Source organism: Eupeodes corollae, chromosome 3, assembly GCF_945859685.1.
Source record: "Eupeodes corollae chromosome 3, idEupCoro1.1, whole genome shotgun sequence".
NCBI lineage: Eukaryota > Metazoa > Arthropoda > Insecta > Diptera > Syrphidae > Eupeodes > Eupeodes corollae.
Genome location: NC_079149.1, coordinates 11,054,163 through 11,081,828, shown reverse-complemented (window position 1 = coordinate 11,081,828; position 27,666 = coordinate 11,054,163). Strand labels below are relative to the sequence as shown.

General features: G+C 33.3%; 1 protein-coding gene across 12 annotated transcripts in view; it reads right to left on the bottom strand.

Moving 5' to 3' along the window:
- Nucleotides 1–27,666, bottom strand: part of LOC129949110 (protein NDRG3) — a 151,183-nt gene that overhangs the window by 71,700 nt on the left and 51,817 nt on the right. For 8 of the 12 annotated variants that reach the window (XR_008782004.1, XM_056060357.1, XM_056060360.1 and 5 more), the window contains exon 2: nucleotides 5,547–5,856. The exons of the other annotated variants lie outside the window; for them this stretch is intronic. Coding sequence is in view for 7 of the 8 variants with exons in the window: in XM_056060357.1 (XP_055916332.1) it covers nucleotides 5,547–5,761 (215 nt within the window). In the remaining variant the exon portion in view is untranslated. The remainder of the gene's footprint in view (nucleotides 1–5,546; nucleotides 5,857–27,666) is intronic. 12 annotated transcript variants of the gene reach the window in all.

Here is a 27,666-nt window from a genome sequence, read left to right as displayed (position 1 = left end):
TAGTTGCAAATGATTTGCACAGTACTGTATATTAATAAGTGTTATTCAAAAATAGTGATTTTCTTAAATGTATTTCTGCTTTCAATTGTAAATTAAAATGTTTGTAATTTGTTTATTAAATATGGAATTTTTCAATTAAAGAGGAACAGAAGTGTTTATGTGAAATTAAGGCATCATTTTGAGGATACACTCAAAAGACAGTAAGAACTATTTTTTTAATTATATGTCTAATTGTATCTCATTGAACCAAAAAATGTGGTACTATGTTGCAATTTTAGGGTTTACCCGAACCTCTTATCTTTGAAACCAACATTTTTGAAGTCTGTAAAAGAACAGATGATTTTCCTTAATAAGGGTATTTTTTGTTGCTGAAATTTCAACAGTTTTCGTCTATAGTTTATGACAGTTAAAAAATTCAAGCTATTAACGTTCTATCCTTACATTTATTCAAATTGAATGTTTGCAGAGGTTTACACGATGCTGGTCGCATCACCGGCTGATTTTTTATTTGCAAAAAATTATCAGCTAAACATCGACGATATATTTGATTCCAAAAGATGGCGCAACTTGTCATACAGCGCGCTTAGCCATCAATTTATTGCAAAATCAATTTAAGTGTTCGTCCCTTTAACTGCGAATAAACGGAACAATTAACTCGTAGCCGAGGGGAAAATATCCCAGGACACTAAGATAATGGTGACCGTAAAAACAAATTTTCATGTACTTCTCTTTAACGATGTATTTTAGTTCTTAAAATAATAAATTCTTTTAGATAAAAAGTTCAAAGCGCTAACTATCGACCAAAGGCTCGCATTTGGTTGCCGCTCATGAGCATAAAGCCAAGCGGACAGGACCTGATCCGCGGTCTTCAGAGGCAAAATCCGCAGGTCCCCATGCACGATTGGGCTTTAGTTAAAGCAGAAGAACCGCAGAAGACCAGCGCCTCTTACCTTCTGAGGATTAGCGAGGAGAATCTAGGGGCTCTCGAAAAGGCTTAGTTTTGGCATAAGGAATGCCTGCAGAGTCAGGGAACAGACACCGACAAAAGTGATGACAACATCGAGGTTGGCGGTGTTATAAGCGGAGTCGAGATCCTCAGCCAGTTGCCGGGCCCCAGCTCTGCAGCTAAAAATTATTAAAAAACGAGCTGAAGGTCATCCAGATTAATCTGAAGCACTCTAAGTGCGCTTCAGATAATCTGAGAGTTTTCCTTAGGGAGGGAATCTTCGACATTGGCGTTATCCAAGAACCGTGGATAAACAGCCTCAAGGTGCGAGGCCTCCAAGACAACCAATACGACCTCTTTTATAAAACCGCAGATCAAGGCCAAGGTAATCCCAGAACTTGTATTTTAGGTAAGAAACATTTAAAAGGTTTTTTTATTTACAAATTTTAGCACTCCCGATCTGACAGTTGTCAGATTTGATGACAAGAATACACAGGGTTTCCTGTTGGCCTCTTTTTACTCTGCCCATAATGCACCATCACCTCCGGAGGAGATGTTAAAAATCATAACCGACGCTAACATTAAAAAGGTAAACCTTCTGATCGGAGGCGACGCAAATGCTCGGCATACTTTTTGGGGAAGTTCTGTGATCAATGAACGAGGTGAGTCACTTTTTGATTTTATTATTGAAAATAATATGACCATTTGTAACAGAGGCAATACTCCCACTTTCGTCTTTCCGAGCTCGGAAAATTATGATGGATGGGAGGATGTGCTTGATGTTACTTAAGTAAATAACCGTAATTTATTAGTGGAGAATTGGAAAGTTTCTCCTTTGAATTCGTTTTCGGATCACAAGTGGATTCTTTTTCAAATTAATTTCGAGTCGAAAAACCCTCCGCCTTACAGAAATCCCAAAAGAACTGACTGGACGAAATTCAGTCAAGTTGCGAATTCTAAACTGAGCAACTTACCGAATCTCACTGAATCGATAGGAGACCATGAATCAAAGGTGAAAACCTTTGAAACTTCTATAACTTAAGCTTTTAGAGTCTCTTGCCCAGTTAAATATAGCCGTAAAACCCTTCCTTCTTGGTGGAATGAAGAACTGTCCAGTGTTAGGAAAATAACGAGGACAATTTTCAATATCTGCCACAAACATAAGTTTTACCAACCGTATAAAGACTCTCTTAAAATTTACAAGCAAGCCCTGTCATCAGCCAAAAGAAGGGGCTGGAGAGAATACTGTCAATCAATCGAAGACATAAAGGACTCCGCGAGGCTCAGCAAAGTTTTATCGAACGAACATTGTAATCCTTCATTTCTAAAAAAAGCCTGATGGAACCTGGACAGCCTCTCCAGCCGAATCTCTTGAGCTAGGCAATACAATCGCAACAAAACACGTGAGTAGGGGAACACCCCAGGGTGGTGTTCTTTCGCCTCTTCTATGGCTTCTGGACATGGATACAACTCTCGTTAAATTAGAAAGATGTGGAGTGAAGGCGGTAGCCTATGCGGATGATTTTGTGCTATTGGTGTCAGGAAAGTTCACCTCTGTGATTAGTGAAATCACGGAGTCAGCTATGAAGAAAGTTAGCAACTGGGCCATGAGTTGTGGACTAGGAGTTAACCAAAGTAAAACTAAACTGTTGCTCTTTACCACCAAAACTAAAGTACCGCCCTTCACGCTACCTCGACTCAACGGTCAAATCCAATCATTGTCTTCCTGTGCAAAATATTTGGGAGTTATGCTCGACCCTAAACTAAACTGGAAACTAAATATTGAAGTACTGGTTAAGAAGGCCTGTGTTGCCTTCTACGCCTGCAGCAAAACTTTCGGCAAAAAGTTGGGACTTCAGTTGAAGATGATTTTATAGACGAACACAGCCGTAGTACGTCCAATCTTAACATATGATTCGATTGTGTGGTAGCCTGCTCTTAGCAAAGCCTATAACATTAATAAGCTAAAGAAGGTTCAGAGAACAGCTTGCGTGGGCACCACAGGGGTATGCGTACTTGCCCAACGGACGCCTTAAACGTTATTTTGGATCTTCTACCAATCGACCTTTTTATTAAATACATAGTTTCCTGCAGCGCTTTTAGGCTGAAGGAATCAAATAGCTGGTTGTCAAAACCTTACGGTCACAGCAACACTACGAAATTAATTCCCTCAGATATTATCTCGGTAGACACTGACTACTGCACTCCTACTTTAAACCTTAGTAAGCGTTTTAAGGTTATTTTCCCATCGAGAGAAGATTGGGAGGATGACATCGTGTCGATAGGTTTCGACACAACCATCTTTACTGACGGCTCAAAGATGAAGTGCGGAGTTGGTTCTGGGATCTTTTCTGAGTCCCTAAATGTAGCCAAATCCTTTTGGCTCCCTGACTTTGCTAGCGTTTTTCAGGCTGAACTGCTAGCAAAAAGGGAGGCATGTAAGATACTTAAACAACACATAAACCAAAACCGAAATGCAGCTATCTTAACAGACCGTCAGGCAGCTGTCAAAGCGATTAACTTGGCCATATCCTCATCTTAATTGGTCCAGCAATGTCCCGATGAGCTTGCGAGCCTGAATATTAACCTCGGTGTCACCCTGATCTGGGTTCCGGACCATAGTGGTATCGTGGGAAATAAACGGGCTGACGAGATAGCCAGGCAAGGATCGGCCCTTCATAGATCACTTGCGGAAATGGTTAACATTTCTCTTGGTGCTATGAAGGGTAAAATCTTTTCTATCTACCAAACTGAATCAAACCGAAGGTGGAGCAACTAACCCAACTGCATTATATCTTAAAAGATATGGCCCACCTATAACAAAACCCGTACAAACGATCTTCTATTGCGGTTTGTACCGGACATTGGCCTATAGGATTTCATGCGGAGAAGTTGGGTATCTCCTACAACACCTTTTGCCGTAGCTGTAGTGACCAAAGAGAAAGTGAAACGATAATCCATTTCCTCTGCAAATGTCCTGCTTTGGCAAACACTAGAATGAAATACTTTGGAAAAGCATTCTTTCACGAACTTGATGAGCCATCTGAGACAAAGATTAGAGACCTAATCTTTTTTCTCAATGCCACAAAATGGCTCTAACATAATCGCTATGAAGCTTCCTTATCAACCTATCCCTTTCAATCAAAGCTCAAACGAGTTTTTGGTATCAAAACGGCGCACTACAGCGCTAGTTGGATCTCAGGCTAGGTTGCCTTTAGATCGCCATTTCTACCTACCTACCTAAATATAAATGTAATTATTTGGCAACTCAAATAAATTCTTCAAATTGTAATTTTTTTTGCCATGGATGTTTGTGTGAAATGTCTTAGTAGTTGCATGCAACTTAAAGAATTGTTCTTTTTTCAATTTCGCCCTTATAGCTCCTTGGATTCCTTTCTATGACAATTCTTGAAAACCACTTACAGTACATGAAGTAAATAATTTCAAAGAAATTTGCATTTAAAGTGGAAATTAATAAAATTCTTACATCACATCACATCACGTCAAGTCGGTAAAAATTTGAAAAAAAAATACTACAAGTGTCACTTTAGACAACAAATATACAAAATTCTTCCTGTCAAATTATTCTTTCAAAACTGAAAGCAAAAACTAACTTATTTATGCAATATCTTCTGTCATATAAGTATTTTCTCTCCAGGCGTGACTGTAGTTATATTTGAAACATACAAAAATAGCGTGCAGCATGTTGAAAACATTGTTTTCAGTTTTTACATAACATAGAATAAGAAAAAAACAAACCACATTGCATGTTTGTCAGTCATTATTAATTGTTTTCTTTTTTTATTTTGAAGGTAGTTAAAAAAAATCGTATTTAACGTGCAATTGCATTCAGCATTCAAATAAATGTTATTGGCTTCAATTCCATTTTTGGTTAGTTAAATGTTTTTATTTTTCAATTTTAATGGAATAAAAACATGCTCTATTTGTTAGAAAAATTTACTTCAATATCTCTCACCTTAAATTATTGTATCTCGACTCAAGACTTCAAAAATAAGAAGCACACACACCAAATTTTATTCACCTTGAACTTTTCACCAAGAAAAAAACATAAACCCTCCTTAAATTAAGGAAGGTACAGACTGAGCAAAAAAAACACAGAAAAATAATAATAGAAATCTGTACCATTCCAGTAAAATTCTGATTTGCAAATTTATCGACAAAACGTTTTTGCCATCTTTCTTTTTTTTTCATCGTTTTGCGAAATCAAATAAAATAGAAAAAGAAAGAAGTAAAGTAGAATGAGCAGTATAAATCCTTGCATGGAAATTTTAATACAAACAAAAACTACAACAACATTAAGAAGAAGAAAAAGAGAAGAAAAACTTAGTAGAATGAGATAAAAGCAAATTTTATCAAGCATAAATATTCAAAAGAGAAAAAAAAACACCGTTACACCAACTCTCTGTTTATACTTGTTAATTTAACATTTAAAAAGAAAAACATAGAAAAAACATAGAAAACATAGAAAAACATAGAAAACATAGAAAAAACATAGAATAATAAAACAAACAAATCTGATCTTCATTTTTTTTTTATGTTTAGTTTTGTTTTGTTTTTGAAGAACAGATTTAACGCTTACCTCGATCCGACAATCATTGGACGTCCCTTGGAGGCTAATAAATCATCTGTGTCACCATTGGCGGCGCTTTTGCCATTACTACCAACAACTTGACCAATCGCTCGCTTAACAGACTCGAACATCGATTGTGGGCCGGTAGGTTCTGTTGTTTGATTGTAGATGGCGCTATTTGGGTTATCACCCAATGATATGTAACCTCCGTCAGCCTGAGGCATTTTTTTTATTTTACTTTTACGTTTTTTTCGTCCTCTTTTTTCTTAAATACTTATCTTAAGATTGTTGGTTTGTTGCAAGGACGGATATTTTTTGTCTTTGGTTTGATTTGATATATTTTTTTAAGGCAGCCAAAGCGTTGAGTGCGCGTTTTGCGAGAGCGTTGCGTGAGGCGTAATCAGCGAAGCAACAATCCAATTGCAAATTTTTGTATAATATCAATTTTTTTTTATTTTATGTAAACCAATTTTTATTTTGTTTAATTTCAATTTCAACAAAGAAAGTAGGCAATAAGATTTTTGTAGAGTTTTATAGATTTTTTGTAGACATTTTGTTTGTATAGAAGATCGACGTTAAAAATGATTTATATATATATAGGTGCGTTGGTGGTGGTGGTGGTAGTGTGTGGTTGTGGTGGTGGTTGATGGTGGTTGGGTGTTGCCAATGTGTTTTTTTTCAACATTGGGGTCAAATATTGATTTTTTTACGAAAAACAATATATTTTTTATTTATTTTTTGTTTTTTTTTTTTTTTTTTTTTTTTTGCCGCAATAAAACGAAAATAGAAAACAGGAAAAAAGAAAAGAAAATAAACACAAATATAAACATAATTATAAAAATAAATAAAATTTAAATGATGTTTGATTTATTTTTTTTTTGTTTTTGTTGTAAGCAAAAAAGAGAAAGAGGGAACAAAATTTAAAGAGAAATAGTATACAAAAAAAAAGTGTGTAGAAGAAGAAGAATACACAAAAAATATGAAAATGTGATAAATTCGGTGTGTAAAAAAAAGAAAAAATTATTTATGAAGGACGTGATGTGAAGTGACGTGAATAAAGCAGCAGAAAAAAAATGATTGTGTATAGTTTTTTTGTTATTAGTTAATGTGATGATAGCGTGATTTTAGCCAAAAAGGTTATAATAATAAAAAGTACAAGGACTTATTATTTTATGTATTTTTTTTTATATTTATTTTGTTGATGGTTATGTGACGTACGTTAGTTTAAATTTAGATATGTTGAAAAGGTAGGAGAGAAAAAGGCACGATTGCTTTTTTGTTTGCTTAAGTAATGTTGACGTAGTGCAGGTTTTTTATTTTGTTTATTATTATTGATTGGTATAAAGTTAACATGAACAATTCCAGCCCAAAAATAAATTGAAAAAAAAAAACAATATGAAATTTGTTAAAGTTTTACGTGCAAACAAAGTGCATAGAGAATGTCAGCACTTTTTTTTAGTTGAGAAGCTTCAAATTGTGATTTAATGGATTTTTTGGTTAGATTGCAAATTATAAACTAATAGATTTCGTAATATTGCTGTTAAATAATAAATTATAGAGGACAACAACCTGGGTTTGAGATAGATGAGATATAATATTGGTTATATACTTATTGTTGTAAGTTTCCTAATTAGGTGGTTAAATATTAGGTTAACTGTTGATACATCAGATGATTAGATGATGTCAAGTAGTTGATAATATCTGTATCTTTAATTTAAATAAGTATTTAGCATGCCACGGAATGACCTCGATTGATAAAATAAATGTTAAGACATGGGATTAAAATGCAAATTAATGCCCCAGAATATACGAAAAATCGATTTTTTTGGTTTAAAATGTTTAAAAATGATATTCCAAAAAATTATGGTTGGAAAAAAATCTTTAAGCAATCGGTTTCCGAATTTCTAGTATTCAAAACTTCAAATGCGTTTATTACGATACTTTATATTTTTTTAAAAGTTGGTCACACTCATAACTCAGACAATTTTCAACCGATTAACGATTGATTTTAAGGGCCGATGTTCATTTTAAATAAAACACAAATAATTTTAGAAATCATTGTAATTTATTTTTATTGTGATAATATTGGCAAATTTTCGGTGACGCTGAGGCATAATTGAGGTTCTATGTCTTTAATTTGTTATATTATCTCATCCTATAACTCTTCAATTGTTGCTAACTTAACGATGTACGTACACCTTTTCTTTTAAATTAAACAAAAGAAAGAAGTTGAACGGTGCTAAATCACAGGAACTTTGTGAAAATTTGTCAAACAAAAATTGACAAAAGATAGCGAATACCATTTAAAGTAATTGCCTGATAAAACCGCCAGCCATAAACCAGACCACACAAACAGTAATTTTTTGTGGGTTTGTTGGTTTTTCGACAATCACTCTTGGGTCATTCTTCTAATTGACGAATCTACTGAAGGGGCGATGTGCTTCATCACTAAATATGATTTTTTAAAAATTGATCATCCAATGTTTCCATTGCTTGCCACAATACTGAATAATGACGAAGCTTGAAATGGTCAAGAGGCTTAAGTTCTTGAGCCAATTGTACCTTGTAAGTGTGTAAATAGAAGGCTGTATCGCGGACAGCAGCAATACTTCTTGCACTACGATTTGGATTGGACGATTAAATTGACCGAAAAAATCACGAAATCCACGATATGCATTTTGATTTGAACGCACATTTTCAAAATAAGCCTGAATAGCTTTAATACGTTGCTCGATTGTGTATCTTTCTATGGTTCAAATTGAGAAATGCCAAATGAAATGCAGAAAATAACTTAATTTTTAGGTGTGCTCCACGTTCGACATCAGTCCTTTAAATTTAACCTTCCTTTAGCTTTGGAGACATTATTGTCTGGAAGGAAGATGTGGTCCACGTTCAGCATCGACCCTTAGAATTTAACCACCCTTTACCTTTGGAGAAATTCTTTGGAAGACTGCACTTTTAATCACAAAAATACTACGTACTTCAATAGCAGTTGTCAAAAAATAAAAAAACAAAGAAATCATTGGGTCATTGTGACGAAAAACTACAGAAGACTTGAAACTTCTAAAAAACCAATCATTTGATATCCAAAATATTTGTATCATCTGGTTCTCTAATCACTTGCTTGTAATCAATTGATTCGTTCGTTTCCATTAATTTGAAGCCATTATAGGCTACTTATTTATTATGATTCCAAAGACTGGAAATCTCAAAAGATTGCAATCAATTGAAACAAGTCCAATGATTGAAAAAGAAACTGCTTGCAATCTTTTATGTGCCAAATAATTGGTCACTATAAACTTAGAAGTCAAAGTCTTAAAGAGTCCTTAATAAATACACTCTTTACATTTAAGTCATTAAAGATTGCATTTCATAAAGGTTTGCATTCTTTTACAAGACTGCTACTCACTCTTACTCACAAGAAGGTAATTTCTAATAATATGTCATAGTTAAAAATATTGTGTCAAAAAAACGGAACATGCAACTCTCTGAATGTAATGTTCAACGACTTTTTCGGACAAATTAAGGGTAAACTGATGGGCATTCCTAGAAGCGCTGTTACTGTTAAATTGTTTAAGTGGAGGAAATGCAACTGGATATTTGACTAGAGCATAGTCCGTTAAAATAACGAACAAAAAGCGTGAGACAAGAAATTTTACGACGATGTTCGAGTGACGTAATGGAGTTGAAGATGTTCATCTCACCAATCAATTTAAAAGCTTTTCTTTGAATACTGTCCAAGAGGCTTAAATAAGTTACTTAGAGTTATATTCAAGTTTCGGACGAATATGAGTTTTGTAGATTGTAGCCAGATCAGACGGAGAGAAAAATTTCTGGCATTGTCTCAAAAAAACTAGACATCTTGCGGCATTTTTGGCAACATCTCGTATGTGATCGCTCCATAAAAGGTGGTTCCCGATGCACATTCCAAGTATGCCTAGATTTTCAGTTTCGTTGATGCAAGTGCCACTCATAGATAGTGGCAAGGCGGGTATATCTCCCTTTATCGATACAAGACAGCATTTGGTTTTGGAAGCATTAAATTCGACGCGGTTTTTTAATCCCCATTGAACAATGCTGTTAAGGTCGGAATTTAATGACCTTATCACACTTTGCCGTTGCAGTTCCACATCCGAAGAAGAGGGATGTGATTCTGAAAAGAATTTGAAAAGCTAAGAGTACTATTATCAGCGAAACAATGTATTGGATTAGATATTGCAGACAGGAGATCATTAATGAAAATGAGAAAGAGTGTTGGAGATAGAGCAGAGTCCTGGGGCACACCAGCATTTATGTTGTGGTTTTCAGACTTGAAACCATAAAATACTACTTGTATTGGATGATCCGAAAGGTAATTACTAATCCAATGAGGCAGGGATTCATGAAAACCGAAGACACGCATTTTCAATAAGAGAGCCTGATGCTAAACCCTATTAAATGCTTTTGAAATATCAAGTGCAATAATCTTACTTTCTCCAAAACGATGTAAATATTTGCTCCACTGTTCGGTGAGATCACCAGTGGACCTAATGAAAGCCGTATTGCCGGATAAAAAAAGAAGCTTCTGTTCCCCAAGATATTTCTTAAGCGGATAATTAGTCAGCGTTTCCATGAATTTGAAAAGAAGGGACGTTAGTGCTATCGGTCAATAACTTGTGGGGGAAGAAGATTTTTTTGTTTGGGATTGGCTGAACAAATGCAGTTTCCAATTACTCGGAACGAGCCCAGAAGAATAAGATAGATGGAAAAGTTTACGCAATGGTTTTGCTAGCGTGGAAGAACACCTCTTGAGAATAATAGCGGGGATACTATCCGGACTAGCCGATTTATAAATGTTGAGATCTTTAAGAACTCTGGCCGCAGAACGAGTACAAAAATAGATTGGTCCCATAGAATCATTTACGCGTTCAGGAACTGGGGGAGCCATGACACGTTCTGGTAAGGTAGAACTTTCAGCGAACTGCCATGCAAACAAGTAAGCTTTTTTAAACACTTTTGGAACACTTTTGTGTACGGAATAAGTAAATCAAGTGTCTGTAGAGTAGTTCATCGAGTTTCGAATACTTTCATTGATGAATTTTTCTCTAACACTATTTGCTGGGCACAATATTGCCCATGACATATCCTTGCAAAGAGGATTTAACTTTGTAGTAGGATGTGTCGACATCAATTTGTTCAATGCATATTTGAGGCATTTAGAGCGGAAATTGCGTAACCTAAATATCGACTTTTTGAGAAAATAGCGATTTAAAAATAAAAAAAAATAACGTACTTGAGTCTTCTGGATAGAATTGAAAAAAAAAGCTCTAAAACGATTGGAGATCGTTCTTTTATCGAACCATTTGCTTCTCTTGATCACCGCTGCGAGGTCCATTGCCTGTCATTGTTTTATTGTTACTTTTATAAACAATGCTCTATTGAAATAGCCAGTTGTAAACAATTCAACCGTAATACCCGTACTGCTAGGAATGCCCATCAGTTTACCCGAGAGCCCAATTTCGGACGTACTGTAAGTACAGAGATTATTTCTTTAGCTGCACTACACGAATGTGGAATGCTTTACCAGGCTCAATATTTCCCACTCATTACAATGTACAGGCATTCAAAACCAATGTGCATCGGTTTCTCTTTTCTAATCCTATCTTCCTTTCCTAATTGCTCTTACTATGTTTAATCTTTATAAGGGTATTCATAACCCCTTTAATGCGCGCATAATAAATAAATAAATTGGGTGGCGTAACAGTTCGTTTGAGAACTAGGGCCTACTGACTTACAACTCTCAACCATTCCTGTGTGCGAGTAATGTTGTCAGGAATGCAAGGGACCTACAGTTTTAAGACGAATCCGAATGGAAAATTTGAGAAACCCCTTTTCATGACAAGAATAACTCTTGGAGAATTTGTCAATTCCTCGCTAGAGGCAGTACCCGTGAAAAAACTTTATGTGGCACAGGCAGGGATCGAACCCAAGACCTCTCGCATGACAGTCCAACGCACTAACCATCATGCCACGGGTACTACAGCAAAACACTTGCTGTAGCAATATTTTCCACTGAGAAAGCATTACGATGATCTACAGGCCTTACAATATCAGAAACGCTTCAAACCTCATTAAATTTCTTCACAGTTTTACTGATTGTCGGACTAAGTTTCAATTTGTTCTTTTGTACCAAATATTAACAATTTGACCATTTTTTCGACTGGCTAACGATCCAATATCTTCAATGGCAAACATCTATCTTGCATTATGATTAAGCTGAGCTTGATAGGTGTCAAAAGCCAATATTGCCAATATGAAACCACGTCATGAATGACTCTTTAGTTCTCGTGGAAGTTGAGAATTGTAAGTCACCAGGTCTTGCTTCTTTGCGAGCTGTTGCACCACATCATTTTATTATACAAATAAATGATCTTATATAAGTAAAGATCGGATACAAGAAAAAAACTTCTTGGATTCAAGACTTTAATGAATAAGTGCTCTACTGTAATTCAAATCTTTTGGGTTTCGCCACTATTCAAAAAGTATAGAAAATCACAGAACTGAAAAATATTTATCAAACGTTCCATTAAATTGAATTTAAAAATATCCAATTTAAATTTAAAAATGAATTAATTTTTAATTCCAAAAATAATATATAAAAAAAGGTAAAATAAAAACTCTGTTGTAATTTGTATATTTAAATACAAAGTTTAAAAAAAATTCTCTCATTATCATCAATTTATATGTAAGTTTATTAAAAAAAATCAAAAATATCAATTTCCATAATAAATCCATTTAACTGTTGTGAATCGATTTTAAATCAAATCATTATCGTTTCGAAACGACGGACATAATATTAAAATATAGCAGTGATATAATTCATTGAAAATTAACTGCCGCACCAAAGCCATTGAACAATGCAATTAAAAACATTGCAGTTTACATATCGAAGGGTTTTTAATTTTTTTTTTGTTTTTTAAAAAATGTGTATTTTTATGATAAACAAATAAAGAACTTTTTTCCCCCAAAAAAAAACAAAAGAGAAAAGATATAACAAAAAATATTCCAATTTATTTTTGTATGGAAATTCGATCCTTCCCAGCTGCTACCAAAGTAGGAGGAAATTGTGGTTGCAACTTTTTCCTCCACATTCACTCTTTTTGTTGTCCATAACATTTTTATCAGTTAACAACAGAACCTTGCTTCTAAGCTAAAACTGGAGTATGCATGGGCAAACCTTCGGTCAACCATCATGGAATTGTATATCCGGTTGGTATAGCCATAAAGTGACAGTGGAGTGTGGTTACAACAGCCAAGAGTGTGATAATATTTGAAATGGGATGAATAAAATGACCAACTTCATCTCCAAATATAGACCCCCCTCCCCACCCATTTCACCACTTTCAATTCTGAACATACATAAATTCCCTTCCTCAATGGTTTTTTTTGGAAAAGAAAGATATAAATTCATTCGAAATGCATTTAGGACAAAATTTAGAACATTTTGTGACACTGATACATGCACACACAGTTATGGTCAAAATAATTGGAACATTTGAAGAAAAATTTATTTAGAAATTATGTCGAAATTTTCTATTTGAAGTCACATATACAAAGAAACCAGAAAACATCAGTTTCAAGTGACTTTTTTAGAACAGAACTATTAAAATATAAGAATCAAAAGTTAATCCATTTTTTTTACCAAAAAATCTGTAGCAAGACTTTGAAACGCAAGTGGTAAACGGTTCTTCGTATGCTGCAAGAGGCTAACATTCAGATATACCCAAAAACAGATTCCATTGTTTAAACTTGGAGGTGACAGCATAATACTGAAGGGTCCTCCATCCCAACTTCATTCGTACTGTTGAATGCAGAATCATTAATTTGCCGTACAACACGAATGTGGAATACTTAATCATACTCTGTCTTTCTCAGCGAGTGAAATATTCAGAAATTCAAAACTATTGACACCTCGTTTCAACCCATTTTTTCTTTTCTTTTTGAGTTCTGTACTTTTAAGCACAGAGATTCTTAATTTCACCGCACTTCACGAATGTGAAATGTGTTTTAACCATAACCTAAATGTTTAAATTCTCGCAATGCATTAAATCATTATAACGGTATTCAAAACCCCTTGAGTCCGAGCGCAATACAAATACAAGAAAACATGATAATCAAGATTTAAGTTGTGTTCCTACTATTTTGGCCGAAGCTGTATATGGCATGGCTTCCAATATGTGATTCTATTTTAAAGGATATAAACAACGATATGTTATACACTCAAACATACATACATAGTTGTCATTTTCCTTCACCCGATTATGCAGAGATATATTTTTGTCGGCCCTGTGCCACCAAAATCCCACCACTAAATGGCGTCACAGTTACCATCACCGTCACCGTCACTACACCAAAATATCGAAATCGGGTCACAATTATGTCATACCCAGAACCAATATAGTAACTAGGTATATATGTAGCTGTAGATACAGTCATTTTATATATGTTTGTATGCAGTAGCAAAAATCAAAGTATTAAAAATGAAACACCATGCATCGAAGGACAAAACAATATAAGAACTTTCTGCAACATGCAACTGCAACAACCAGGCTTGCCAGATTGGGCTATTTATCGAAAATTAGGCTATCTTTTTTCAAAACAACCCATTGAAAATTGTGAGTATCCTAGTATTTTTAAGTAACTCGGTAGCTATAAGAAGTCCAGTAGCTATAAATAGCCAAATAGCTATAAGTAGCCCAGTAGCTCTTAGTAGTCTAGGAGCTTTAAGTAGCCCAGTAGCTTTAAGTATCCAAGGAGCTATAAGTAGCCGAATAGCTATAAGTAGCCCAGTAGCTATAAGTAGACCAGTAGCTTTAATTACTCTAGGAGCTCTAAGTAGCCCAGTAGCTTTAAGTAGTTTAGGACCTTTAAGTAGCCCAGTAGCTTTAAATATCCAAGTAGCTTTAAGTAGCCGCATAGCTGTGAGTAGCCCAGTAGCTATAAGTAGCCCAATAGCTATAAGTAGCCCAATAGCTATAAGTAGCCCAGTAGCTTTAAGTAGTCTAGTAGCTTGAAGTTACTCTAGTAGTTTTAAGTAGCCAACTAACTGTAAGTAGCCGAATAGCTATAAATAGCCCAGTAGCTTAAAGTAGTCAACAAGCTATAAGTAACAGATTAGCTATAAGTAGCCCAGTACCTATAAATACTCCAATAGCTACAAGTAGCCCAGTAGCTATAAGTAGTCTAGGAGCTATAAGGTAGTCTAGGAGCTTTAAGTAGCCCAGTAGTTTTAAGTATCCAAGTAGCTATAAGTAGCAGTAGCCGAATAGCTATAAGTAGCCCAGTAGCTATAAGTAGACAAGTAGCTTTAATTACTCTAGGAGCTCTAAGTAGCCCAGTAGCTTTAAGTAGTTAAGGACCTTTAAGTAGCCCAGTAGCTTTAAATAGCTAAGTAGCTTTAAGTAGCCGAACAGCTGTGAGTAGCCCAGTAGCTATAAGTAGCCCAGTAGCTATAAGTAGCCCAGTAGCTATAAGTAGCCCAGTAGCTTTAAGTAGTCTAGTAGCTTGAAGTTACTCTAGTAGTTTTAAGTAGCCAAGTAACGGTAAGTAGCCGTATAGCTATAAATAGAACAGTAGCTTTAAGTAGTCAACAAGCTATAAGTAACAGATTAGCTATAAGTAGCCCAGTACCTATAAATACTCCAATAGCTATAAGCAGCAATGTAGCTATAAGTAGCCCAGGACCTTTAAGTAGCCCAGTAGCTTTAAACAGCCAAGTAGCTACAAGTAGCCGAATAGCTATAAGTAGCCCAGTAGCTATAAGTAGCCCAGTACCTGTAAGTAGCCAAGTAGCTATAAGTAAGCCGAATAACTATAAGTATTCCAGTAGTTTTAAGTAGCCAAGAAACTATAAGTAGCCGAATAGTCAAATTAGTAGCCCAGTACCTATAAATACCCCAATAGCTTTAAGTAGCCCAGGAGCTATAAGTAGCCCAGTACCTTTAAGTAGTCTAGTACCTTTAAGAAGCCAAGTAGCTATAAGTAGCAGAACAGTTTTAAGTAGTCCAGCATCTACAAACAGCCTAGAAGCTAATAAAAGCCCAGTAGCAATGAGTAGCCCAGTTACTATAAGTAGCGCAAACATATCTGGGCAATAAGTAATCCAGTTCTAATATTGGGCTATAAGTAGCCCAAATCTTAACTTGGAATACATTTTACTTCCCACAAATAAATTGTGTGAACAGAACATTTTTATCAAATTATAAAATTTATGCGTCAACTAAAGACAATTTTTTGACACTTGAAAACGTTACCTGTGTTAATATGACACTTCAGTTATTTTTAGGAATCCATCAGATCTTATTATTTAAACTCAAATTTTGTTTGGGCTACTTTTTCGGCCCCTAGTAGGGGGCCGGGCTACTTTGCAGTTTTGAGCTACATATATTTTTTAAATTGGCTATTGAGCTATTCCTGGACATGGCAACCCTGGCATCATAAACAAAAATGATTCCTCGAGTCGTTCGTTCACTCTCGACCTGATTTTAGTATGGGCTTTGAGCTGTAGGCCTGTGATGTTTGTTTTCGAATGGTGTGACTGTTGTGGCTTTAGGCAATCGAGTACGAGAACGGGGAAGACAGTAGGTTGAGGGAGTCGATTAACCCTACTTCTGATTTGTATATAATAACACAAATTGCATTGACGTTGCAAGCAAAGAAGCCTTTCAACAAAATCACACATTTGTGGCTTTTTGTCATTGATATATACATATCTATTGATAATATATATGCTGTGTGGTATCATGTAAATTTGTCTACATGCGGGAAGGTCTGTTCGTGTGTACCTACTCAACTATCTAAAACCTACGTAAGGAACTTTGACGCACTTACATGCGTTATTCTGTTTGTGCGATATGTGTGCCCGGACTTAATGCGGCCTAACGAGGGAATAAAAACACTAAACCTTTTTAGATACAAAATTGTGCGGGTGATAGCATATGAGTACACAGCACACAGTTAGACGGGGGTGAGGCGGCACAGAGCAACAACGACGCACAGCAGCGGTGGCGGTGAAGAAGAAGCTTAGGGCTAATTACTCCAACAAGAAGCATTAAGGTTTAACTAGCACTTTAGTCCAGTATAGAAGCAAAGGCAGGTTTTCCTATCTTCTTGTTTCTATGGAAATATTTGTTTGCCTCTTGGCTCGTATGTTTGACACATTTTTCACTTTCATATACATAAAAGTCGAAAAGTCAGGGTCGGGAGATTAGAGACAGTGTTAAAAAAAATCAATTTACTTTGAATGGTTTTTACAAAAGCTTTCAACTAGAAACGGTTCCAGAAATTGGGGACGTTAGAACTTGATTTCAGGAAAGAATCTTAACATACGAATTAATTTTAAAACCTTTTTTAAAACACAGTTGTACTTTAATAGTTGTAATAATCAAAAACCCTTTAAAAAGTGGGCGTGGCACAAACTTTTTGTTTCAAAAATTGATAAGAAGTATTTTATTTGAATTTTGTTAACATTGTATTCAGAGAACTGTTGCATTACCAGGTATTTTATCAAAAGCCTTTAAAATGGGCGTGTATTTTAAAATGGGCGTGTATTTAAGTAAAGTGGGCGTGCTTAAGTATGTTTGTATTTAAGAATTCTGCTCTATTGTAATCTTATATCTGCTATTTTAAATTATTTTGTTTATTTGCTCAAAAGACTATCGGTCTTAGAAACTTAATTTTTTTAAACGCCCACAAAAATATTGACATTTTAAATTCTTGGTGGATTTACTTAATGAAACATGACTGTAAAATGTTGGTGTTCTTCCATTTATTTATGAAATTTTATGTCGCACTGTGTAATCGTCGTGAACCAAGGAAGAAGAACTCTTATATGGAATGGCGGGGCAAGGCTTACATACATATAATCGCTCTGTCAGCAAGTTTGGCAGTTTAATTTATATTAAACCAGTAAAAAAACAACAAAAACAAGAAATGAGGAAGAATTAAAACAAAAAAAATAAAATAAAATAAAAAATAAAGAAAGATTAAAACCATCATCTAGGACAAGAGTTGGTTCTTCTGTTACTTTTGTATGTATTATATGAGGTATTTACTTTTGACTTTATTTGGATTTAATTAAGCCGGAAGCGGATGCAGAAGCACTAACATAAATGCATTTAAATAATATACAGCTCAGAGAGAAAGAGAATATCATATAAAAATATAGTTTGTTTGTATATAGTTGACTTAAAAGTTTAAAAGTCCAGTGGTTAATTTAATAGTATTTTAAGTAAAACCTGTGCGAAATCTCTTCAAAAGGTACTTTTTATGATGACACACTGACATACAGGAAATGGGGGGATGCAGAAAAGGAGCTTATAAAGAGCCACTTTTGGATATTAACCTAATTTTCCATTTAATAATATTTTATTCTTTATTTAATAACAACATCATTCTTTAGCAGAAAATATAACATTTTTCGCTTATTTGTGGAAAGCATCCTGGTTATTGGTTAAATTTGACAACCAGGCTTGAAAGATTGGGCTACTTATCGGAAATCGGGCTATCTTTTTATCAAAATCATCTATGAAAAATTGTAAGCAGCCTAGTAGCTTTAAGTAGCCCAGTAGCTAAGAGTAGCCCAGTAGCTAACAGTAGCCCAGTAGCTAAAAGTAACCCAGAAGCTCAAAGTAGCCCAGTAGATAAAAGTAGCCCAGTAGCTAAAAGCAACCCAGTAGCTAAAAGTAGCCCAGTAGCTAAAAGTAGCCCAGTAGCTAAAAGTAGCACAGTAGCTAAAAGTAGCCTAGTAGATAAAAGAAGCCCAGTAGCTAAAAGTAACCCAGTAGCTAAAAGTAGCCCAGTAGCTAAAAGCAGACCAGTTGCTTTAAGTAGCTGAGTAGCTAAAAGTATCTCAATAGCAAAAAGTAGCCGAGTAGCTTAAAGTAGCCCAGTAGCTAAAAGTAGCCCAATAGCTTAAAGTAGCCCAGTAACTAAAAGTAACTCAGTAGCTAAAAGTAGTCCAGAAGCTAAAAGTAACTCAGTAGCTTAAATTAGCCCAGTAGCTAAAAGTAGCCCAGTAGCTAAACGTATCCTAGTAGCTATGAGTGGCCAAGTCCTTATTGGTTTATATGTAGCCTAAGCATATCTGGCCTATAAGTAGCTAAGTTGCTGTGAGTGGCGCAGTCATTGTTGGATTACAAGTCGGGCTATGAGTAGCGCATTCATAATTGAGCTATGAGAAGGCCAATCAATTTATCTACATGTAACCAAGTCAATTTGGTCTGGAAGTAACCCAAATCTATTCCTGGGCTTTAAGTGGTCCATATCCAAACTTAGACAATATTTTACACAACTTTGTTATCAAATTCGAAAACAAAATGGCGAAAATTTGGAACGACCTCTTGTCATTTCAATAAAAAGTTGAATATTTTCCGAATATATAGTAATTTATATATTTTTCCAAAATTTGAATTATTTGGGAGCGACGAAAACATCTGAACGCGTCTAAAAAGTGACAGTGTGTAAAAATATCAAACAAACCAAAATTCGGGTTTTAATTAAGTTGAAATGTCAGAATTTCAGAAGACATATGGATTTGGAAAAATTCATCCAATCATTTTTGTGATTTGAACTTAAGTACAATTTTATCAGAAAGGGACATGCTGAAACGTTGACCTTTCAAATAATAAAAATAGGTTTAACATTTTACTGAACTGTTACAAACATCACCAATGTTATTGTTTGTAAACTGGAAAGTTTTTTTGACATTTTAACCTGAGTTAAATAAGTTAAAATGCAAGAAAACAAAAGATGTCAAGATCAACTTTTTGTATATGGAAAGCCATGCAATGTCATACATGACTTTTTGGAGTACAGATGATATTTTTTAATATGCGAATGAACATAAAAGAAGTTATTTTTGTAAATTCAGTTCAAGCACAATATGAACTAAGTGTAGGGGAGTATTTTTACACAGCATCTCTCATCGAACACACCCATTTCGAAACTGGCATAGCATTGCCAGTCGAACCAAATGTCAAATTGAGTGTGTTGTTTTCTAATAAATTGCTCTGTTGAGGTGTTATTTCGATTGATCTAAGTTTCTTTTGGTTAAAAAAAAACGAGTATTGTTACACAGGATCTGTTATAGATCAAACCCATTTTAAAACTTCTCTGACAGTGACAGTTGAGTCAAATGTCAAAATGATAATATGTTGTTTTGAAATTCATTGCTCTGTTGAGGTAGTATTTTAGTTACTCTAAGTTTATCTGAGATGACAACTTGGTTAAAAAGAGCAGAGTATCGTTACAAGGATCTGTCATCGGACTCACAAAATTAGAAACTTTTCTGACAGTGACAGTTTAAATGTAAGAGTATTAGCCTGTTGTTTTGCAATAAATTTCATTCTGTTGACGTTTAATTTGGATTGTTCTAAGATTTGTTAAGATTACAATTAGGTTCAAAATGACGACAATCGTAACATAGAATCTATCATCAAACACAACCATTTCGAAACTTCTTTGACAGTGACAGTTGAAATAAATCTCAAATTAAAAGTCTGTTGGTTTGCAATTGATTTCTTTCTGATGTGGTGTTATTTCGGTTGCTCTAAGTTTCTTTAAGATCACAATTTTGTTAAAAAGACGAGTATCGTTAAACAGGATCTGTTATCGAACACATCTATTTCGAAACTTTTCTGGCATTGACAGTTAAAATAAATGTCAAAATAAAAGTCTGTTGTTTTGCAATTGATTTCTCTACTCTTAGTTTCTAAGGTCACAGTTTTGTGAAAAAAGCCGAGTATCGTTACACAGAATCTGTCATCGAACACACTTATTTCTAAAGTTCTCTGACAGTTACAGTTGAACCAAATGTCAAAGTGATAGTTGTTGATGTGTTATTTTGGTTGTTTAAAGATTCTTTGAGATCACAATTTGTCTAATCAAAAAATTGTAATTTAAAGTAAAGAAATTTATGTATAGGGTGTTTTTTTTATTATTTTCAATGACAGACAATTGAAAATGTCAAACTGGGATGACATTTCTGTCAATTAAAGGTTGGCAATTTTTCATGAATTTTATATTTGGAGAGTAAGTGTTAATGTTTCATTTCTTTCCACACATGCTGCATTTTTCAATATAATTAAATTCAAATGCGAAAGTGAATGTTGTTTACATTTTTATAATTTTGTTGTGTATTTTTAATTCTAAAATCATACAGCTGAGAAGATTTATATGTAAATTCCAGTACTTGAGTAAGTTCGCTTGCATTTTGTTTTCATTCCTACATTAACATGCATTGCATTTAAAATCAAATTCGAAATTCAACAACAACAACCACACCAACGCCAACAATACAAAAAAAAACAACCACTTATCCTTATTTAGAAAATAACTATACAAAAACAAACGACACACAAGTTCGGCAAAGGGAGAAAATATCGTACTGGATGACGACCAAGACCGAAGACGTTAAGTGCTGAATGCATCAGCTACCTCTCTCAAAGTTTTGAATATAAAATAAAAATATATACACGAATGTACATATATATCTATGCCTGACTGTAACGATGCGATAAGCTTCTTTCCTTCTTTTATATTTAAATAAAATAAAAAAAAAACAAGTAGGTCAAATGTATTTGCTTCTTTTGATGACAAATAAATACAATTTTTATTCACACATCTTTTTGAAGTTCAACAAAAACATTTGGATACTCGTATCCATGATCAAATGATTAAAATAAATTTGTATATTCTTTGTGAACACAGCCCTACAAGTGACGTGTGGGTGACGGCTAAAACAAAACAAAATAGAAAACAATCGAACTTATCTATAGAAAGCGTGTTAATAAGTTCTGTTGAGTTTATTTTTATGACAGTCAAATATTCCAATAAAACGTCATGATTTGACAGAAGGAAGGAACTAATAATGTTTCAAGTGTCATTTTGAAGAGAGGAGAATAAAATAAAATTTTATAGGTTAGGAAATATCCCCAAAAAAAAATAACAGGAAAGGAAGATAAACCTTTTTAGGGATTAAAGGAGTAAAACAAAAAAGTAACCCAACTTTATCCCATCAAATCCGACCACAAAAAACCTTTGACACATTTCGAAAGCTCCTCCACGGTACGAGGATAACCCTTCAATTTTATGAGGGCTTTGTTATATGGAAGAAACTGTTATGGGTCATCGTTACGTGATTATACTCTATTAGTCGAGGAATTTTTCCTTGGGACTAAATAATAATATGACGAAAATTTGTTTTGTTTTGGTTGAATGTTTGAATACATAAGGCGATATTTACAGTACGTCACAGTTGTTGGGCTTTCAGAGTTGTTTTGAGATGGGATTTGAAATACTTAATTAATTTTTAACATTAAAAATCTATTTAAAGTTGAATTGAGAAAAACTTATTTATGTGTCCAAATTTGTTTTGGGACAAAATTTTTTGGGATAATTGTTTCAATCCTAAACGGACTCAGAGAAAATATCCTAATCCATTTAGGGGCAAATTTCCCAAGTGTCAGACACAATTTTTTCACATTTAAATTTTTGAAAGTATACAAATATATCAATTTATTTTAGGAAACAAGTTTCAAACATTTATGGACAAATATATTGGAATTCAGAAATTAATTGCTGGCATTAAAATCTATAAAATTTTTTGTTGTTTTCGAACTCGAAAAATCTAGACTTTATTAAAATACAAAAAAAAAACATTTTTTGTGCCCTAATGTATTTTGGGACAAATATTTCAATCTTTTTAAGGAAAAAAAACTCAATTTATTTTACTATGGCCCCACATTTATAAATTACTTTAATTTGATGTTAAAATCTCTTAAAATTTGCATTGTTTTCGAACACCAATAATCTTGACTTCGGTTAGAAAAAAATCAAAATTGATTTTGGGACAATAAGTTTCGAACGAATGTTCCGGAATTTCGAAATTAATTTTTGACACTAAGAATTTATATAAATTTTAAATGTTTTAGAACTCGAAAAAAAAAAATAGTTTGGATCTTGCAGGTAAAATACAAATCCTTATAACTGTGTCCCAATATGTTTTGGACCGATGTCCTAGAATTCAGAAATTAATTGCTGGCAGTAAAATTTATCAAGGGTGTGTTATTTTCGAACTCGGTATAATCGGGACTTGAGTAATGTAGATACAAAAGCCAACTTAATTCTTAAAGCCCAATTTAGTGACAAATTTCTCATTTTTTTTTTGACAAATGTCCCAAAATATATCCATTACTTTAATTTGACATTAGAAATATCTTAAAATTTGAGTTACTTTCGAACACGAAAATCCCGAATTGGGTTATGCAGACATAAACAAATAATTTTTGAAACAAAAATGTCTTAATCTACTTTAAGAAAAATATCAAAATTGATTTTGGAACAATGAGTATTGATCGAATGTTCCAGAATTTAGAAATAAATTTTTGACACTAATAAACTATTTAAAATTAAAATGTTTTCGAACTCGAAAAAAAAATAAATTACTTGGATTTTGCAGGTACAAAAAAAAGACAAATTTCTCAAATTTTTTTGGTCAAATGTCCCAAAATGTATCGATTATTGTAATTTGACGTTAGAAATCTCTTAAAATTTGAGTTGTTTTCGAACACGAATAGTCTTGAATTGAGTTATGCAGATATAGAAAATTTATTTTTGGAACAAAAATGTCTCAATCTACTTTGAGAAAATTTCAAAATTGGTTTTGGGACAATGGGTTTTGAACGAATGTTCCGGAATTGAGAAAATAATTTTTGATATTAACAATTTATTTAAATTTTTAATGCTTTCAAACTCGAAAACATTTTTTTTTTAGATTTTTCAAGTACAAATCAAAACCTTATAACTGTGTCCCAATTTGTTTTGGTCAGATGTCCTAGAATTCAGAAACTAATTGCTGACATTTAAATTTATAAATTTATCAAGGGTGTGTTATTTTGAACTCGAAAAAATCTGGACTTGAGTAATGTAGATACAAAAACGAACTTTATCCTGTGTCCCAATATGTTTTGGGAAAAATAGCCCAATCCATTTAGTGAAAAATTTCTTAATTTGTTTTGGACAAATGTCCCAAAATGGATCCATTGCTTTAAATCTCTTAAAATTTGAGAATTATCTTGAATTGGGTTATGCAGACATAGAAAATATGAGAAAAATATCAAAATTGATTTTGGAACAATGGGTTTCGAACGAATGTTCCGGAATTGAGAAAATAATTTTTGATATTAACAATTTATTTAAATTTTTAATGCTTACGAACTCGAAAACAATTTTTTTTAGATTTTTTTCAAGTACAAAACAAAACCTTATAACTGTGTCCCAACTTGGTTTTGGACAGATGTCCTAGAAATCAAAAACTAATTGCTGACATTAAAATTTATCAAGGGTTTTGTTATTTTCGAAGTTAAAAAATTGGACTTGAGTAACGTAGATAATAAACCAACTTAATTCTGTGTCCCAATATGTTTTGGGAAAAATAGCCCAATCCATTTAGTGACAAATTTCTTAACTTTTCTTCCCAAAATGTTTCCATTGCTGCAAATCTCTTAAAATTTCAGAATAATCTTGAATTGGGTTATGCAGACATACAAAATTTATTTTTGGAAGAAAAATGTTACTTCAATAAATAAATAAATAAAATGTTTCGACCTACTTTGAAAAAAATATCAAAATTGATTTTGGGACAAATTTTTTAACCGATTTTGAACGAATTTTCCAGAATTTAGCGCTTACTTTTGATTCTACGAATCTCTTAAGACTTTAGATGTTTAGGAACACGAACAAAATTTGAATTGAGTTATGCAGATACAAAAAATCTTTCATCGTGGCCTCAATTTATTTTGACAAAAAATAAATTTTTTGACACAAAAATCTAAATTTATTTAAAAACTTTAAAAAAAATAAGTTGGCTTGAGTTATTTTTATCGAGATGTAAAAAGACCTGCTTTTACGTTCCAAAACAACAAATGTCTTAATCTAATTTGGGACAAATTTCTCAACCTATTTTGGACAATTGTCAAAGAATTCAGAAACAATTTTTGTGTGCACTAAAAATCACCCTGGGGTTGAGCTACTTTTTTATTTAACTGAAAAAATCTTGACTTTCGTTAACAAACACAAACAAAAAGTTATTTCTGCATCTAAATCTGTTTTGGGACAAATTTCTCAATCTGTTAAATATGAAGGAATTCATAAACAAATCTCTATAGAGTTGAATTGTTTTTTGAATTAAAAAAAAATGTTGATTAAGGTTTTGTAGACATAAAACTAACCTTTTAACTGTGTCCCAGCTGTTTTGGGAAATCTATCTCAATTTGGTTGGGTTTGACAATATATATTTTGGGAGATGTGTCTCAATCAAATACGATAAACATTTTGAGAGTTATTTTGGAGGAAAAGTCTCAATCTATTTTGGGCATATGCCATGATTCATTTTGGGACAAATGTCCCAACTTTAACGTTGGATGTTTAAAAAATCTGGAAAACGTATTTGCTTAATGAAAACTTACATAGTACAAGTTTACATTGTCTATCAACTTAACTAAGCAGACTACACTCAACATTCATAAATATAAATATAAAATTTAAATTATTTTAATAGCAACACGCATTTGGAATAGAATAAATTTTCATTTAACGAGTGTTTTTAGGTTCAATTGCACTTTGATTCTAAAGCTAAAGCTTTATTTTTAAAATAAGTTCAACCTACACAAAATTCGCACATGCATCATAAAGTACATACTCGTTATAAAAAGTTAAAAGCAAACAACAAAATAGAATAGAATATAATAAAAACAATTTTATGGGAAGTCGCACTTAAGTGACAGCTCATATCAGCTAATTAATTACGACTGTGGGCTCCCACATCATCCGCCGTCGTAGCCGCCATATATCCATTCATATAACCATAACTTCTAGAGAATGCTGGAACTTGTGTAGATAGAAACATCAGAAGAAGATTCTGAGTCAAAAGCGTGAGCTTCTGATGTAGAACAAAAAAGAAATGAGCGAATGATAACAATATAATCATCATTCACAACCCAGATACAGTTACATCATATTTTTAGTTTCCTCTGTCAATGTCAGTTTAAGATATTCCTATAAACGAGCTATAATTTATAGAAGCTGGTCGTTTCGTTCGGTTGGTGTTTTGTTTCATAAGAAAATATAATTTTTTTGTTTTTCCTCAAGATAAACAAAATATTGCTTTTTTTTCTCAAAGTCATTTGAATTCATAAATTATTTTGTTTTTTGCAACGTGAATAATATAATTGTCAATTATAATTCGAATTCAAATGCGAAATTCGAAGTTTACTTATATCCAATTTGGCGTCGTAATTTTGTCATCAATCTAATTTCATGGGATCTGTTTCCATTTCAAATTTAATCTTCTCTTTAGATAATTTGTTTACTACGAAGGAAGTCAACTAATAAATTCGATATAATAAGAAATTAGATGGGCTTCTAATGTCAAACAACAGAGCAGAGTTTATGGTAAAGTCAAACTAATGTCAGAAATTATTAAATAATGTAAAAATGTATACATTCCTCACAGAATAATTTACAATTCATAGAATTTATTGACACATCTATTGACATTTATCTGCCATCGCAAAATAACCATTTTGAAATTTTTCTGACAGTTCTACCAAATGTCAAAGTTATTGTCTTTTTCTATCAAATTGATGTCTTTCAGCTGTTTTCTTGGCTGCTTTAAAATTATTTCAAATCTCAAAGAAATTGAAGACAAACTCCACATTCCACTTATGTCAAGGGTTACAGAATTGAATTGAGCTGCTGAAAAATCTAGTGGTGCCATCTTTTGACGAAAAGTACACCTATTTTCTGCTGGCTTGATGCCAAACTAAATTTGGATAAGACAAATATCAATTATTTGGGAAATTTATCAAGGTTGGAAGCCCGTATTTTGAACAAAAGAAATTATAGCTGGAGTACCACAAGGATAAAGACTAGGACCGTTGCTTTTTCAAAATTCAAATCGACTTTCAACCAATCCATCCATATTATGCGCTCCTTCAGTTTTATCAGAAATTACTGAATTTAAAGTGCGAACTAAGAGTGAGTTCATGCAACTTAGTTGAAGCTTCAAATTCTATTCGATATCATTGTTATCGCAATAATCGGCAGAAGCGACTTAGTAGTATAGTAGCTGTGTTTGCTATAAAATAATAGACCTCCATGAAAGTTGATATACAAAAACGAAAAGAGCTATTCAGCTATATACTTTTCTTATACGAATAAATTGTATATATTTTTATTTCAAATGATTCTATTGAAATTTCTCAACCATTATGACAACCGTCATTCATCAAACGCAAACACTAAAGCAAAGCTGTGTTATTTTCATAATTTTAAGTGCAGCAAACAGACGAACTACAACTAAAGAAGTTTAACGTGTTTGTGTGGATAAAAAGAGAATTATAGTCTTAATCAAAGAAAGTCTAATTTTTTTGATTGTGTCGGTTTAATGTTTGTATTTCTTTTGAGATTAAAATGAAATGCAATGTTTTATTTAGATAAAGTCATTCATATTGGAATTAGTTTTCTTATCAAACAGAACCATAATATTAGGTTTGTTTCCTTACTTGCTTTGACAGAAATTTACAAACTGTCAAATTTGAAGATTTAATACAAAATGCACTGTAAATTTCTCATACAATGAAAACGTTATTCCACATTGAATAAAAGAAATTGAAAGTAATGTCATGTTTCTAAATTGTCATGTGAAAGACGCAGTTTGACATAACAGAGTTTTTAATACAATTGTATTTTTCCAAAAAGAAGGGAAAATGTTTCAGTATTTAAATTGAATCGAGAGCATAAATGACATTACTCGATTGAAATGTCAATAGTAAAAAGTCTCAAAGTTTCATTTGCTATTCAAACGTCAGGATTGAATAGCAAATGAAATCGGTAGGATTGTGTAGTGTTCTATTGGTATTTCTTTTTCCAGTTCACTAATCAAAAACGTCACTTTTGAAGTTTTCCATTGAAAAAACTTGTTTTATTCTTCGTGACACTGTGAAGTTATGACACTTTGCAGGTATTTTTCTTATTCGTGGAGAAACTGGCAAATTTGAATTTGGAATGTAAATCTGAAAGTTGAAAATAA